At 31.6% G+C, this 14,967-nt stretch overlaps 1 protein-coding gene across 1 annotated transcript in view; it reads left to right on the top strand.

The window, feature by feature from the left end:
- The window catches only part of LOC145261202 (uncharacterized), a 751,089-nt gene that overhangs the window by 677,866 nt on the left and 58,256 nt on the right, over positions 1–14,967 (top strand). Inside the window, exons 107-114 of the mRNA XM_080119542.1 lie at positions 1,368–1,476; positions 1,998–2,111; positions 2,491–2,618; positions 4,597–4,683; positions 7,663–7,721; positions 10,068–10,150; positions 10,767–10,907; positions 13,938–14,129. Of these exons, the coding sequence (XP_079975668.1) occupies positions 1,368–1,476; positions 1,998–2,111; positions 2,491–2,618; positions 4,597–4,683; positions 7,663–7,721; positions 10,068–10,150; positions 10,767–10,907; positions 13,938–14,129 (913 nt within the window). The remainder of the gene's footprint in view (positions 1–1,367; positions 1,477–1,997; positions 2,112–2,490; positions 2,619–4,596; positions 4,684–7,662; positions 7,722–10,067; positions 10,151–10,766; positions 10,908–13,937; positions 14,130–14,967) is intronic.

The raw sequence follows: 14,967 nt of genomic DNA, 5'->3' as shown, positions 1-14,967 counted from the left end.
TTTTTCGGAAACTACTGGGTTGATCTGACTGAAATTATGTATGGATCTTTATGAAAAAGTGCAGCGACTACAGTATTATGGTATCCGTTCGATGTACGGTTAAATTAATAGGAATTAATATTTAATGCAAAAACGAACATAAATTTAACCATATTCAGCCATCAATGAGGCATAAAGTACTCCTAAGTTAACGGGCTATAACGTTTGTCCGTTTTGAACGGCTGAAAATGTAATATATATGCAAATAAATTATACAGGGTGTTTCGCAAGTCGTGAACACATTTGGACATTAAATATCTCAAAAACTACTAAGGTATAAAAAGCATGCTGAGATATATATAATCATTAATATTAAAGTTGAACTTAATAAATTTAGCTTTAAAATCGTGTCACTGTCATTTAACATGTATAGTTCAGTAGATATAAAATCTTGAAATTCGTCCAAGACTTAATTCAGAATCGCTTACGGAAATCTCGCCTACAAGTAATCTATATGAACTAATTCAAATCTACAAATAACCTGAATAAATATTCTGAAACATATGCAATATGGCTTGTACAAATCTGTCGTTCTGAAACTTAATTTTAACATGCTTTAGATCCATATGACATTATATATGTGTGTTATTTCATCTATATACACGTTATAAGGTGCTATAGTATATTGCGTAAAGATTTGCAGTATTTACCTCAACATTTCTCAATGTGAGTAGAGTTTAGTAGTAATAGTTTGAAAATATATCTATAGCAATTAAGCTACAGAGTTACCGATGTTGCCTTTCTATTAACATACGTGTGCCTTTACTCTGAAATTTGTGTATTTAGGCAACATATTTTCATTCAAGCAGGTTTGCTAAAAAATGTATAACTTTGAAATGTAAACAAAATTTAGAATATTTTTCTTTATCTTTTTATTTATTATTTTTTGTGTGGATAATTCTAGTAGTTCACTAGTTTGGCCTTTTATTAGAAATTGGCTGGACCCTAATTTGACAGATTTTATAGTTACACGAGAGACATGAATTACAATAGTATTTGAATGGCCATACAAAATGTAGATACAATATGTTGACAGGAAGGAACATATCAACTTGCAATACTCATGAAAACAGTGGACAGACATACGTTTTATATCTGTCACATACAGTCTGAATATTTGTTTGACACACCTGAATATGGTAATCGTCAGTCTCTTCTGGCAGGCTGTTCTAGAGAGCAGAAATATGGATAGAGAATGCTGCTCACTATCTGAAATAATGGAGCATGCCTCTAGAAATTTCTACAATTTGCTTTATAAAATTAATTTCTGTATCTTTTAATGTTTTTTTTAATTTATTTTTTAAATTCTGTATACATTTATTTTCCAGTATCCGTGATGTCACCCTCGATATTGCTGAGCAGAGAGTTTCTGGAGAGAGAGCAGATGCAGTGGAACAGTGCAGCTGTCCTACTGGTTATCGAGGACTTTCTTGTGAGGTTAGTTATTTTGAAGTAAACTGTTCTAGAGCAGCAGAGATTATTATAGCAGCACTCTGGAGGCCTCTTTAATATAAATTCTATATACTCCCTTTACTTAAAATCTTATTGGAAAATATTATATGAAGTCACTGTTAATAGTTGCAGTTTATTTCTTAAGCACATACTGTGCATGTGGTAATGTTCGAATTTAAATTTTGTTCAATATCTGTAGTTTTAAATACTGATATTTAAAAATTGAAAAGTGTTCCACAACTCACATATATTCATGGCCTCCTACACAGGACTCAACCTGAACATGTCTATTTTATCCACTTAAAGCTGAATATGATGCATAGTCATCTAATGAGTACTATTTTCTATACGTTCTTAGCACTAACGCTACTTCTGTGACCAATAATAGTTTGCATTAAATGAATTGTTTACTGTAGCTATATTTCTGCATTAGATACTTTCTCTAGGAAATATACAAAGTGAAACTAAGTTCTGAAGTTGAAATTTGTCTTAAATTTTCCTTCCAGTCTTGCGATGTTGGCTACATGAGAACAGTGAAAGGTTTGTACCTTGGACTTTGTGAGGAATGTCACTGCAATGGTCATTCATCAGAATGCGATCCTGAGACTGGAAAATGCAGAGTAAGTAATATCATAAATATGAGGATGTAATAAATACCACTGCAATGGCTATTGATTAATTTTTCAATAAGTAAAAACTTGTGGCCAATCTTTGTAAACATGTAGATTTGTGGCCAATCTTTGTAAACATTCTTAATTTTTGGATATCTTTTAACCTGGTGTATATATATATATATATATATATATATATATATATATGAGCATATTTTCAAATATTTGTGGATCTGTGGTCATTTACAGGTACTTATAGGTTGATGATCAATTTTCACATTGATTTATTGGGAATTTACGAATATGTTTTTCAAATTAATATTCAGATATTTATAGATTTTCATCCAATTTTTTTCTGAAATCTTTGAATTTATTTTTAATTTTCAAGAACTGCCAACATAACACTGAAGGTGATCATTGTGACCGCTGTGCACCAGGTTACTATGGCAACGCTACAGTCGGCTCCATCTATGATTGCAACAAATGTCCATGTCCTCTTACCGAACAACCCAACCAGTAAGTTTCCTTTCTTTCATTTTTTTTGTTTTTATTTTCCATTAAACTTGTATTAAATAGTAGGATTCAAAGTTGTCCTATTTATAAAGTATCAATATTAGCAATACAATTTCTATTAAGACCGCCTGATTTTTACAATCGTCTGAAACTGTCAGGCAAAATAGATTTCGTTTTAGGCATGCTTATCAAATACATATAAGTTTTTGTAAATGCAGTTATACCAAAGAATAAAAATACAACTAAATTATGTATTGTTTCTGCTTCGTTATACATTTTTTTTGCATAGGCATCACCACTTATCAAGGCCAAGAGGCGACTTGAGGATAAGGGTTAAAGAGTGTACAGTAGAAATTGGACAATATAGTAATCATTAGTAATAGAAATTCGGTAAATTTGTTAACTTATATGGAACGGCTCGTCAAAAACTTGTTTACGTTAGACTTGAAGACAACCATATTGTAGTCAGCTGGAAAGCAGGAAAACAGACAACCATATTGGAGTCAGCTGGAAAGCAGGCGTGCAGTTCTAAGAAAGAAGCTTTGCTCATGAAATCTATGTTTAGGTTTAGGCACAGATAAATAGTGGGGGAAATTATTGATAGTGTTTTCTGCTAGACGGGTGTTTCTTGTAAAAGTTTGGTGAAGGGGAGACTATCGATTGGAGCTCAGCCGAGCACTTGCCATGAAAATAACGATAAAGCAGAGACAAACTCGCAACATCTCTTCTGTGAGAAAGAGGTTGCATGGAAGAGAAAAGGACATCCCCTACGAGGCTACGAATCTATTTTGAACTTTATCAAGGCAGGATAAATCCTTTCTAGCAGCTCCTGCCCAAATGTGGCAACAGTCCTCCATCCTTGGACGTATCTGCCTCTTATATAGATAGAGAATTGCATCAGCAGTGAGATATCTACTGGATCGATAGAAGGACCCCACCATTTTTCCAGCGGCCTTGGCAATGGATTTAATGTATGTGTTCCATTTAAGATCAGGAGTAAAGGTGAAGTCCAGAAGCTTGTCAAAACATGAGGCCTCCCCAAGACGAGAGCCATTCATTTCAGTTCAACACATATTTAACATTCTCACAAAACAAATTTTTTTCATATTTGGGATATTTATTCATGTCTCTTTTACGTCCTCTTCTACGCGACTTTCGTGTTTCACACATTGAAAAAGTTTTTCTTTTTAAATTGGTAATTTACAGATGACAAATATTTTTTTTATAGATGTAAAACGTTAATTACTTTCATTCTGCTTGTTTTACCTCTTCATTATTAACTGACTTTGCCGTTTCTCTTCATCTTCACTGTTTCATCTTGTGTTCATTGCATCATTCGCTTCGTCCTCATCTTTCTTCCTTGCCATAATTAGTCATCAGTGTTACTAGACGAATACAACTTTTTATATGCAAAAATGAACACAACTTTAACCATATTCGACCATCAGTTTGGCATAAAGCACTCCTAAGTCAACGGGCTATAACTTTCCCCGTTTTTGATGGGCTAAAAAGTCTGATATGTAGTCATCCACAGACGGTGCTGTTTTACCATTTACGGCTCATCAGTGGGGCTAGATAAGCAAATGCTTCAAGGCGAAATTGAAACCTGACCATCGAACTGACAGTCTACACCTCTACCTCTGCGCCATCATACAGCACCTATATAGATTTCAACAATGTAAACATATTTTCAGTAGGTCAGAGAGCTCTAACAAGTCTTTAAGTTAAGTGACCCACTGGCAATTTTCCTTATGAGAACTCTACCAATATAGGGAGTATATATATATATATATATATATATATATATATATATATATATGCTTATTGTGTGTTATATAAATCGATATGAGAAAATAACTATATTTTTATCTTTTATTTTTAACTGATTTTTTTTGGTCATGATATTTCTATTTAAATTATTTTATTTAAAACTGATATGTGATAGCAACCAAATGTAATTCTCTCTCTTCCATCAATTCAGGTTCAGCCCAACTTGTTATTTGGCCCGAGATGGAAAAGCCACTTGTAATGCTTGCCCTGTTGGACACACTGGACGCAACTGTGAAAAGTAAGTAATTGCTTATCAAATATGTGCTGTGTATATATTTATGTGTTTATCATTTGTCTGTCATGATTAAAATTAATAACTTTTGTAAATATATTTAATTATGAATCTGTTAGTATATTAGTCATTGCACGACTTCAGTTAGATGTAAAGAAAAAAATTAACTTGTTTTAAACTAATATTTTACAGGTATTTTTTGTATACAACAAATAGAAATTGTTGCATATATTTTAGAAAATGAAAGGATTTTTAAATTTACAAAATCTTTTTTTTCTTTACGAAACTAAAAATTGTTTTTTTATAATAAATATTTTTAAAATAGTCACTTTCCTATATATATATATATATAGACATACAGTTGAATACCAAATATAGCAGCAAGTGTTGGGAAAATACACAAGAAAGCACAGTTGGAAATAATTCATACACCACCATATGCCTATGCAATTCCTACAGCTATGTATCTAGACAACAGCTGTTAAACTTGACATTGATATGAGACAAGGAGGAGAAAGAAGCAACCTTAGAAGGTAGTGTCTCCAATGATGCTGGGTTATATCTCTATCATTCCAGTAAGTATAGGAGCAATCACTCATGAAAAAGAATTTCAAAAGCTACCTGGCAAATATACCCGTTGAACCAAGTGCAAGAGAGATACAAACAATTGCACTTAAAGGAACAATTAGAATCTTAAAAAGATCTCTCGGCTGGAATGTCTAAGATAGCAGGTGAATGCCTGGTATCCGGTAGATTGCACCACCCTCAACTAGAACAAAATAATAAAATTAAAAAAAAAAGATTGAGGTTATGTCCTTCAAAATTTTCATTGTTTTTAAACTTTAAAAAAAACTTTTTTCGGGAATTACGTATTTGATTAAATTTCACTTTTGTTTGCCCTTCATGAAATAAAGATGAAAGTAATTTCATAGAATCTGCTCCGATGAACTAACTGCTTAACTACCTGCTAAATCCTACCTCTTTATTGTAGAGATCCCTAAATGCTGGAAGATTTTCTAATTTGGTCGCTTCTTTGGTTGGACAACTTGCCTTTGGAATTTTATTCCTGCTCACTTTATCCCTGACAATATTAACGTGCAGAAATTTAATTGTAAAGTAAACAAACATCTTTCACATTATGTTTATCATGTTTCAGAATTTTTGAGAGGAGGATTGATTATTCGCATTATTTTGATTCTTCAGACAACTATTTTCATCTTGAGTATTATTTTCACAATATTTCTCTAAATGTACCCTCTGAACTTCAGGTGTATCTTGTTGAATTCCAGAATCTTTTTGTCATACTCGGAAATCTACACAGAATTTCGAACATAATCCTATATTTAATCCATGGGAGTAGCATGCATCCATAAGGACCCGTAGCATAGTGGATAAAGTACTTTACAAAATTTAGTTTCACTCTTCTAGAGGTTGAAGGTTCAATCTTCAGTGTGGGCAACACTTAAAATACAATTGTGAATTACTTGGTAAGCTGATCCTTTCATGGATGATGAAATGTGAGCATGCTACCCTTTGGATTAAATGAAGGATTTCATTCTAAATCCTGTACAGATTTTCAAGTTCAACTGAAAGATTTCCAAGTTCGACAAGATATATCTGAAGAAGGTCGGAAATTATATCGATCGAAAAATTGTAAAAATAACACTCAAGATGAGAACAGTAGTTTGAAAAATTCAAAGAATACGGATAATCAATGGCCATCTAAAACATTTTTAAACATAAACAAACATCTTGCTATTCAACTACCTACTCAGGTTTTCTCTTTATAAATCTGGCCCTACCTCGGTTGCCCTTATTCTTTAGTGACAATATTTCCCTGTTTTAAAGTGAAGAAAAGTTATATTTTTTAAGTTGTGCATTTAATGCCAGGATAATAAGATCAGAATTTGAGCGAAAATTGAGAAAAATAGGTTAGGGTTTTGGTGTGCTTTAAGGATTTGTAAATGAAAAACGGTTGTGGAAATAAATTTTGCTAGCGTTAAAATGTTCACGAAAGTGTGCTTTTGAACTTTTCGATTAAAAAAAACTGTTAATGGGACAGAATCAGACATTTTGTTATGCCATTCAATCTGCATACAAAATGAATGGCCAACAATATGGAGTCGATTCACAGAAAACAAAATGTAAACTATAACATGGAAACTATTTTTAACAATTTTTATTGAGTTTAATTTTCCACTTAATTTGCACTAAAATTGATTAAGTTTAATATTGAACGTAGCTTTCTCTTGTGGGCCCTTTGAATTAGCACAGTTCCATAAGTAAAAGAACTGCTCAAATTAGCTTTGTAAAAATTTACTATCTATTTATTATTAATTATAAATGTTTGATGGAAAATATTAATAAATACAATGACAAATTTTGAATGATAAAGTGGAATTGTCTACAAATAAATTACAAACATAAATTTTTACTTTAACTATTTGCAAAGAATATGACCCACAATAACAATATCCTTTGTACGCATGAAATAAATGTGAAACATTAAACAGAGTTTTTCAAACATATGAATATAACGTTATTAGATACGGTATTCGTGTGTGTGTGTGTGTTTTTTTTTTTTTTTTTTTTTTTTTTTTTCAACAAGCTTATTAATTCATTTCGTATAAATCAGATAATTCTATTGTTGGCATAGGTGTCTCCGATATTTTTCTTGTTAGAATTCTTTCCAGAAATACATCATGTATTTATGGGAGGGACTACATTCTAAGTGAAAGTGTTTCTGTGAAATAAGCTTGATTCGAACTTGGCACACCCAGGTTTTCAATTTGTCATTAACCACTTAGCTACTCTTACCTCCCAAAACTAAAAAAGCTGATATGGGTAAGTAAAAATAAAACAAAACAAAATAAAGCAACTTTGTTTTACCTACAAAAAATGTCAGCATTTGAAATTTAAAACTAAGTTTAGTTAATCCATACCAAATATTGATTTATTTATAGTATATTCTAATTTCTATTTTAGATGCCTACCTGGATTTTCAGGCAATCCTTTGCACCCAGGAGATTACTGTAAAGCTGATAGTAAGTAAATATTAAACATCTACTTTTCAAACAATATTTCAAAAGTATTTTTAAGATTCTTAGAAATAACTCTATTTTTTTTACAGCACTGATAACCCATTTTTGATGAATCCGATCTTATGGAATTATTTCTAAAAGAAAATAAGACCAATTTCTGCCTTAAGAGAAGTTATGAATGAGATTTGTTTGTCATTTATAGTGCTAATTTCATGTGTATTTGAAAAAAAAAACTTTTGCCTTTCTTTTTGTAAAAACTGATTATATTTCCATTAGTGTTAAGACAATTAATTGAAATTAGAGTCGAAACTATTTTGGGTTATCAAAATCAGAAAAAAAAATATCTTTTGATGCCAAAAACGATTTTTGTCTTTTTTTTTTTTTTTGTTAAAAAATTAATTTTCTATTACCGATACAAAAGATAAAATGATAAATATTAATTTTAAATTACCAGAATAATAAAAATCTATGTATCAACTCTTCCAAGTGCATTTTTTGCGTTTTCAAAAATATGTACACATATTACCTAGGTTTTTACGATTAAAAAAAATCTAAGACTAAATATTTAGAGATTTTAAAACAATCGGAATCGGAAATTTAGAATAGAATCTGTAATTGTATTGGAACGAGAAAATTAGTGGAATCGTACTCTATCACTAATTTCCACTCTTTTTATTAATATTTATTCAAAATAATTGATAATGAATAATTTTGAACCTTTATTGATGGAGGAGACACAAAGTTCTTGGGGTTTTTTTCTAATACTAATTTTAAAGAAATTTAAGACTTCTTCATCAGTGGGAGAATAGTAGGAAAGGATAAGAAATTCCAAGATTCAGGATTTTACTATGAGGCAAAATCAGAAAATTATTTGTACGATTTGGATTATTCAGATCAATCAATCAAAGACAATTTCTGTCAAAGACTATGCAAGAAAAGCAACTGAAGCACACTAAGAAGTTGATCAACAAGTGAAAACACTCACTGAAACCAGACATGCTGTGGTTCTTTTGCCCCAGGCAATGCCGGGTAATTCTGCTAGTTTCAATATAAAACAGTTACGAATACTTAGTACTAAAAATTCCAAATCAGTATTGCCGATTGAAGGAATGGAAACGCGACATGAAAAATACAATTTTATTAAGTGATAAACAGTCTACTGTATTAAAAGCACTGTTGATATGAAATGCAAAATTCAAAATTTAACGGTTGGAAGACCAAACAAGTGCAGAATATTTTCAATAAACAAACATAATTATTTATTAAAATCAAATTCGATATTTCGCTTCATAACAATCTTGATCAAGAAATATAATTTTTCTTTTTTTTTCTTTTTTTTTTTACATAATTTTAATTTTAGTTATGATTCTTATTCTATTTATTTAAAGTCACTTTTCCCTTGTTCAGGCGTCAAAGGGCGTCATCCACTCTCACTTTACTAATAGCGCCCATGAACATACATTGTGCAAATAGATAAGCCGTTCCTCTATGCCCATCTTATGCATTGCTCACCGTAGCACCTCTCTGGATACTGTCGGAGTCTTTCTCTAGGTGTACAAATTTCACGTAGTCTACTGTCTGCACTAACAAATTTCTCATCTGTAGTTGAAAAACTGCGAATAGGACATCAATTGTGCTCCTGATAAACTTCATCTGATTAATCTCAACCTGTGTTCTGATTATGTTGTCGCTACAAATAGAAAATGCTGATATTTAGCAATGTAACGGGGACACTTATTGAGTGGATTTCTATCAGTGTTTTGTTTATGCTTACGCTTTTGAGACCTTGTCTCTTCGAAGACTGCATGGTCGGGGTGGGCAATGTTGTTGTTGGTTTAATTTACGAACTTAACACTAGTTTTTTTTGTTTGTTTGTTTTGTTTGTTTGTTCAAACCGTATAAAAGTTTTAAAATGTTAAATTACTACTTATCCAGGAAGTTAGAAGAGTAACTTATGTTGTATTTGGTAACATTTATTTGTTATATATTTGAATTTTTACCCCCCCCTTTTTATGTTGGCTTCTCTTCTAAATCCACGAAAATGCTTTAGGTAAAATGAACAATGATGAGGCTGCAGGCCCTTCTAGGATAGTTCCTAAAATTATGAAAGTATTCAGTAGGGTTGGTATTCTAATCCTGACAGATATAGTGAATGCTATCATAGAAGAGTAGGTGTTATATTGACAATTGCTTCAAAGGGAAAAGAGATGCACGATTGTAAGGTGATTGGAGAGGCCTGAAACTCCTAGAAACAGGAATGAAAGTGGTTGAAAAGATCACCTCCTCACAGCAGATTGTGATAACATTTTGTTTTTAAGATGAAAATAAACGTATCATTTTTATTTGCAGCTACTGATTCCTGTGATTGTGATTCACGTGGCACGATAAAGAACACACAATGTGATGCAAACACTAAGCAATGCCAGTGTAAGGTAATTAAACAATCTTTTTTCATTCAACTTAAAATTACATCTTGACGATAATTCGAAGTCAGTTTCTTTCAAGTCCATACTTTCAACGTGACCATACCATCGAAATCTTCTGTTCTGCACACATTTATCTATACTGTCCACATTTAATCTACCTCTGATTAGCGTGTAATTAAAATCTGCTATTCCTTTTATTAATTCTGTCACATTTTGAATGACTTAAAAAAGGGCTCTCCAAACTACAGCCTGCAAGCCAGATCAAGCCCGCAGATTTTTTATGGAAAACATAAAAATGTTCAGGAAAAATTTGAGAAACGGAAATGTGTGAAAATATTGTTTTTTTTAAAAAAAAAAAAGATTTAAAGGAGATTTTGGAGAACCAATTTCACTAAAAAGCAAAGAAGCTAATAAGCAAAATGCTATAAAACAAGTCTAGGTCATTTTTTTTTAATTTGATCTGCATAGCTCTAAAAAGTCAGCAATATGCGCCCTCTCCCAGTTCTAAAACTTTGGAGACTTTTAGGTTAAAACATTTAAAATTTTGCATTGAACTACTGGTGTTCAGAATTGAAAGTTTTTTTTTTTTTTTGTTTTTTTTTTTGTTTTTTTTTTTTCTTAGGCTTATGTCCGAAGGTTGAAATGTGATTCCTGCAAGGAGAACTACTTCCACTTGAGCCAAGATAATGCGCAAGGTTGCTTAGCTTGCTACTGTATGGGAATCACCAACAAATGTTCCAGTTCAAACTTCTATCGTACCAAAGTAAGTACCAAAAATGTATCCACATATTTCTAGATTATTCATGATTTTTACTGATGATCAAGAGTTTTGAGACATCAATCGCAATGTAAATTTTATGATAAAGGTTCGAATCCTGTTGACGTTACTGCATTTTTGTCTTAGAATAATTCACATTTTTTATGGCACATATCAGATACACATTTAAATATATTATGTATGTGTTAGTATATATATGATAGAGTATTCATTTCGAGACTGATATAAGTAATTCCCAAATTGAACAATTTTACACCACATTTTTCCTTTTATAAAAATCAGAATGTGGCTAAACCTTATGTTTACAATCCTTATTTTAATTTTGATCAAAATGCATTACATGAAAAATGTCTAAAATTTAAGTTTAAGCAGCTTTAAGAATTTTAAATTCAAAGAATCTTGTTAAACTGGTATCAAATGACTGAATAAAATCCTATACAGATGTGAAATATTTATCACATGGGAAATTGTGTCGATGTTATGCACGTAAAAACACTTTAAAATATTCCAAAGAACTTGAAATCTGGGCAATATTTCATTATTGATGTTTGATACATATTGTGGAAATTTCACAAAAATCGAAGGTAATTGAATTTTCATGAAGATTCTACCTTCTCTTTGCCATCTTCGCATAAAACTAAATTAAATATAGCTTGCATAACTCCCTTGTATCTAGCATCATAATAAGTTAATTAGTTAAGGGGTTAATTTTATACTAAGAAATTTATTTATTTATATATATATATATATATATATATATATATATATAATTTGTAAAGGGTGTTTTTTTTTTTTTTTTTTTTTTTTTTTTTTTGAGGCGGCCAACTTTAAAATAACTCACAGAAAAATACTTTTATCATACAAATATGTGGTTTATCTTGAAGATTATTTTAGCATTTATAATCTAAATACAATTTCAGGAGGATGGCCCCATGGTTCGCACGTATGACATAATTGTCACAAACTCCGAGCATTAAATTATGGTTGTATTTCGTCAATAACATGTCGAATTTTGTCTTCCAAGTAGTCTATTGTGTCTGGTTTATCAGCATAGACATGTGACTTTAGATATTTCTCACGAAAAAGGTGGTAAGTTGGTAGACCCATTTCGTGAAATTATTCGTTCAGCAAATGTTTATCTTAGTAAATTGATTGTATTATTTTCAATTTGCAAACACCGCTTAAGTGTCAGTTTCTTCATGATAAATTGCCAACCTAAGTTGTATGTACACAGTACAAGCACGTATGCAAACAAGGCGGAAAAATAAGTCACTTTACATTCATATGAAAATAAAAAAATAACAATTCTATATAATAATAAAAATAAAGAATTAAAGAATATTTTAGTTATGTAATTTGATTTAATGAAATCAAAATGGAATAAATAGTAGTTATCACCCGACAGGTCACGGATATGTTTATATATACTAGCAGTTCAGCCCGGCTTTGCTCTGGCTCTATATACTGTTAATAACTTTATGTGCATATGTATATATTAAAACGTTTGATTCGAGTCCAGGTAACCTTTATCTAATTTTCAAGTGTTGAGACCAAAAATTGACTGAATAGTTTGCTAGAGACCGCAAAGATAAAATCTTTTGAACTTTGACAGTTTGGCAGCCAAATTTTCGGCCAAAAAACGATTAAAAAGCTTGCCCTATGTCTGCATACACTTTATAAAAAATTTCAAATGTTTACACCAAAAATTGGCTGAGTAATTTGCTAGAGACCGCAGAGGGCAAATTGTTTAAAAACTTTGACCCCAATTTTGAACCCTTAACATTTATTGTTTTGGGCTCAAATCGAATTAAAGTTTGATCCCTGTCCAAGTAACTTAAATCTAAGATTTAAAGTGTTTAGACCCAAAATTGGCGGAGGAGTTTGGTAGATTTTTCAAAGGTCAAATCGTTTAACTTTGACCCCTTGACAGCCAAATTTCTGTTCGATTAAAGATTTTCCCAAATCTCAATACTCCTTATGTCAAATTTTGAGTCTGAGTCTGTAGACTGAAAATTGACAGTAGTTTGGTAGGGAAATGTACATACACAATTTCACTTTTATAGATATGATGAGAATAATGGAAGTAGTATTTCGACGAAATAGAGAAATAAAAAGGAACAGAGTTGTGTGTTCATCAACGTTTCGTCTTTATTTCGAGATTTCCTCTGGATGAATATATATATATATATATATATATATATGGCATAATCACATTGATTTGTCGTATCATAGCTTCTCAGTGTTGCTAGACATGGTGTCTTATGCTGATATTTGAAACCCGATGACAAATATAGTAGTCAGTGTTTTTATAGTCCTGATCTGATTGTCTTTTAATTATCTAGAGGGGGCTCAATTTTAATTCCTGAAAAGAGCTTTATAACTGTTTCTGAAGTTGTTTTTTTTTAATATGCTAAAACTTTCGATGTATAAAAATAAGCAAGACTTCACATTTTTTGTTTTTCTTATTTTGTTGGTATTATTCCCAGAGGCATATATATATATATATATATATATATATATATATATATATATATGCCTCTGGGGAAGTGAGAATGTGTGTGTGAGGACTCTTCTCAGCCTATATACGCCTTTTGATCTACAGACTTCAAATTTGGTGTATAGGATATTCAGACATGTGGAAAACGTTTAAATCCATTTTCATCCGGAAAACGGGCTGCTCAAAGGTCAAAATTGAAAAATTAATACTTAGGTAGGGATCATCGGATTTTTATCTGTTAACTGTTTCACGTAGCTTGAAAACACTTTTTAAAGTTCGTAGAAAGCTGGTCTAATGGCTATCGTACTTGACTCACTGTCTTTAGGTTTTGGTTTCGATTTCAGCTCGAGTATTTTTGTTACAAGAAGTAAACTGTTTATAAAAACAATACTCGCATGCACATACTTCAGTTTCTTTCAGATTTTTTTTTTTTAAGGGAATTAAACGTAATGTTTAATACTGGGCAATGCCGGTTCCATTTTCTAGTATAATATAATTGTATTTTTATTTCAACGCAGGTCACTCCATTGTTTGGCACAGATGGTTCCCACAATTTTATGTTGACAAATCGAGCAATGAGCCGAACAATCAATGATGGATTTGTCATTCGTGCTGACCAGAATCAAATTTCATTTGAATCCTTCACTGATGTTCAACGAGAAAGAGAGAGTCTTTACTTCCAGCTTCCACCCAAATTCCGAGGTGATAAGGTTAGTATACTTAATGGATTTGTTTTTTCTTTTCTAATCGCTCTCTAATGGATGTATCTTCTATTAAATGTTTCGTTAAATCTATCTCTCCTATATAGTCGTATAAAATATATATTTATAGAAAATGAGCTTTGAAGAAAGATTTTGCTTTCATTTCATTCGCCAGGCTAATTGCAAAAAAGTTCAAAGAATTAATAAATTACCACACTACTTAAAATCCATTTGGCATAATAGTAAGTGTTCGCTTATGGGGCGAGAGACCAGAGTTCAATCCTCAGCCGAGTTATAACAAAGACTTAAAAAATTGGTACTTGATGCCTTCTTAGTAAACATTCCACATTATAAGGGGAGAATCAAGGGCAGATTGAATAATTCTGTGAATGAAGTGGTGCCCTTCCCTGAACCTCGGTCCTGGATATGACCTTAAACTATATCCAGTGGTGAGGCCCCAGCTTGTGGGCTTTGGGGAGTGTGGAGCCACCCTTTAATTGCCATTGCTCCCAGGTCCACTCTGACCCGGAGTGGTAGTACCTGTTAGGGTCCCAACTATGGGTTAAATAGAAACCGACTTGAAAGCAACAAATATATTCTATAAAAAATTTTTCTTCAAAATCTTTGAATTCGGCATTAAATAACCCAAAAAAGGATTGATATGCCGTAAAACAAAAACAACCAACAAATCACTGAACCTCGGTGTAACAGTTAATGAACACGGAGCCTTTGAGTCGCCCTCGACTATAATGGGCTACTTTTTTTTTTAATCCAAATAACAAAACTACTACATAAGTGAAACCACATTATAATTAAAAAAAGATATAATCACAAAAGTACATATAAT

The sequence above is a fragment of the Euprymna scolopes genome, chromosome 37 (genome assembly GCF_053919585.1).
Source record: "Euprymna scolopes isolate OS-2025 chromosome 37, ASM5391958v1, whole genome shotgun sequence".
In the NCBI taxonomy this organism is placed as follows: Eukaryota; Metazoa; Mollusca; class Cephalopoda; order Sepiida; family Sepiolidae; genus Euprymna; species Euprymna scolopes.
Note: the sequence above shows the minus strand (reverse complement) of the source record. Positions and strands in the feature narration are given on the sequence as shown.